Source organism: Cynara cardunculus (genome assembly GCF_001531365.2).
Source record: "Cynara cardunculus var. scolymus isolate 2C chromosome LG 17, CcrdV1, whole genome shotgun sequence".
NCBI lineage: Eukaryota > Viridiplantae > Streptophyta > Magnoliopsida > Asterales > Asteraceae > Cynara > Cynara cardunculus.
The window spans coordinates 5470999-5474017 of NC_037544.1; the positions used below are offsets into that span (position 1 = coordinate 5470999).

General features: G+C 36.5%; 1 protein-coding gene across 1 annotated transcript; it reads left to right on the forward strand.

Annotated features, from left to right (window-relative positions):
• Positions 1-973: 973 nt before the first annotated feature.
• Positions 974-2075, forward strand: LOC112501103 (protein IRX15-LIKE-like). Its single transcript, XM_025104759.1, has one exon. It carries the CDS (start codon positions 994-996, stop codon positions 1957-1959), a length of 966 nt encoding a protein of 321 aa, XP_024960527.1. The 5' UTR covers positions 974-993; the 3' UTR covers positions 1960-2075.
• The last annotated feature ends 944 nt before the right edge of the window (positions 2076-3019 follow it).

The window sequence follows — 3019 nt, forward strand, 5'->3', positions numbered from 1 at the left end:
TTTCTCGTTTTTATTATCTGACATCTCTTAACTCTCATCACCTTTTGTTGAACTATGAATCGAAAAAATAAGGTTTTGTTGAATTACAACCAATAGCAATATATAGATTTTTTTGGAGGGCAACATATGCATGTAGTTTCTTTGTGCAGATCTTTATCTCATATGCCATTGTAATCCTAAATTGTTTGAACCGGTCGAACCAAACCACCATCTAATGGTCTACTTTAACCGATCTAGTCACTTTATGTCAAATCACATTATTTGAAATTTTTCCAGATCCCGCTCACGGTTTTGCTTGTAGCTCCGTCTATAACAGACCATCAACACTTATACTATAGTAATTAAGTTGGGTTGTTTAAATGTTACAAACCATCCAACCGAATGCATATACACCCATGTTCAAATTAACCCCTCCTCATTCACGCCACCACATTTTATATTTCATCCTTCCTCATACAAGAGGTTGTTTATTTACCTTTTAATAGTTTCATTCAGAGAATTACGAGACAACATCTGAATCGTTAAGAGGTGAATCTTGTTTGATAAAAAAAATATCTCTTAATGGTTCTAAAACCCATTGAATGATTTTATATCTTGCGTCTCCCTTAACCATCAAACGTCCTAATTTCATTGTAAACAATTAACAAATAACTATATTTCATTTTGCATTATATCATAAGAGTCTTTTAATCATTCTAATTAGTTAATCATTTTATTTATTATCACCATTCAATCATGGCATTCTCTTTTGATTTTAGTCAAATAGCTTTTTTGAAATTTTATTTATTTATTTATTAGAATTACATGAATACATGGTATGGAAAAATGTAAAGGGCAAGATGAATGGTGAAATGAAACGACGTCGTAAGATAGCTTATATATTTGAAGTTGTCGGTCCTAGTATTATACCCTCGTGATTTGAGCCTTCTCTCTGTCATCTTAAATTCTGTTATCTCTCTCACTCTCTCACTACTTTCTCTCTCTACTTTTCCGATGAAGCCCACCACCAAGTTCATCGTCCTCCACCCTTCTATCCACAAGCACGCCACCACCGGTACTGCTGCCGGAGGACCTTCTCCTCATCCTAATCACCGTCTATGGCTTTTCACTCTTTTTTCCCTATTCTCCTTCGCCTTTACTTTTTCCCTCTTCACTACACTCCCTTACACTAGAACCACCGACTCCTCCACCGCCGCCGCCGCCGCTTCCACACACCCCTTGCCCAAACCCATCTTCGACGCCCTCCTACACTACGCCGGAACTGCACCAAACTCAACAAACCCCTCACGGATGTCCTCCGCAGAACTTAACTCCATTGCCTCCGTCCTCCGCCGCTGCTCCTCCCCCTGCAACCTCCTTGTTTTTGGTCTCACTCACGAAACCCTCCTCTGGCACGCCCTAAACATCAATGGCCGGACGACATTCGTCGACGAGAGCGCTTACTTCATCTCAAAACTCGAAGAGAAACACCCGGGAATCGAAGCGTACGACGTTCAGTTCACAACCAAAGTCAGCGATCTACACGAATTGATCGATTACTCGAAATCGGAGGTCAGAAACGAGTGTAAGCCCGTACAGAACCTCCTCTTCTCCGAATGCAAATTAGCCATCAACGATTTACCAAATCACGTATACGACGTCGCTTGGGACGTCATTTTGGTAGACGGCCCACGTGGGTATTTCCCGAAAGCACCCGGGAGACTCGCCGGTATATTCACCGCCGGCGTGCTAGCCCGGAGCAAGAGGAGCGGCGCCGACGAGACCCACGTTTTTGTTCATGAATTTGACAGGGAAGTAGAGCGAGTGAGTAGCAATGAGTTTCTATGCAGCGAGAATCTGGTGGAAACGGTGGATTTATTGGGCCATTTTGTGGTGGAAAAGAGGGATTACCATATCAACAATTTTCAATTCTGTCGAAATCCGCCATCGTCGGCGGAGACGGTGGCGACATTACTGTAATCATCATATACCCAGATGATGGAACAGAAATTATAGGCAAATCTCCGACCAGTTTATGTAAATACCATAGTATTTTATATTCGAGAATTTCTTCTTGATGCTTTTCAATTTCAAATTTGCATATATTTTCAAATCTAAAGGGGTGTTTGAGATTGCTTATAAAAACAATTTATTGACTTATTTTGATATGGTACGGGTAACAAGCACTTTTGAGTGTTTGGATAAACAACTTATACCGGTAATTGCAAATTTCCATCATTATCGATCCTTCATCAACACATTATGTTATACAACTTGATGAATTCTTTTTGTTATGTTGTTTAGGCTTTATGTCACGTAACATCTAATGAAACTATTTGGAATTTAATGAATCCGATAACTTGATGTGATGCATAAATGGTCGTTTAATGGTGGTTCGTGATTAAGATGCCCGGAAGTCATTGTTCATTTACGAGTCCTTGAATCGTTTTAAAATGATTCGAGCCGTACAATATTTATATTTGTTTGAAATGCTTGGTTTATTAGTTGATTAGTAAAAGCATTAGGCGATAATTGACGTTTACACTTCAATTACGTACAGTCAACTGATCAGAACATTTTAAGAATATCTTCAACAGGTTTTTCAAATAAAGAAAAAACAACTTATCCATGTATATACACTGGAAAGGTATTCGCGCAATGCAGCGAGATATATCTCGATTTTAATGTTTCGTTTTATTTCATCTCTGTAGATGTTATAAAACGGTTTTTATTTGGTTTTGAGAAAAAAATAATGTTTTTATTTTTGAATAAAATATAAAGTTGAAAATATTATAAAAATTCGAAAATAAATATATCAATGTTAGTATCAAATTAAATCAATTTTTTATTATAATTTAATTTAGATTTAATAACGAAGTAATTTATTTTTGATTTAATAATATAATTTTTATAGCAAAATAATTAAGTATTCTCTTAAAACTCGATAATTATCCTAATTATATTTTAGATTAATTATATTAAAAAAATGAAATAGTTACACGAATTCAAACATTAAGCTTTAATAAGTTGTACTTACACA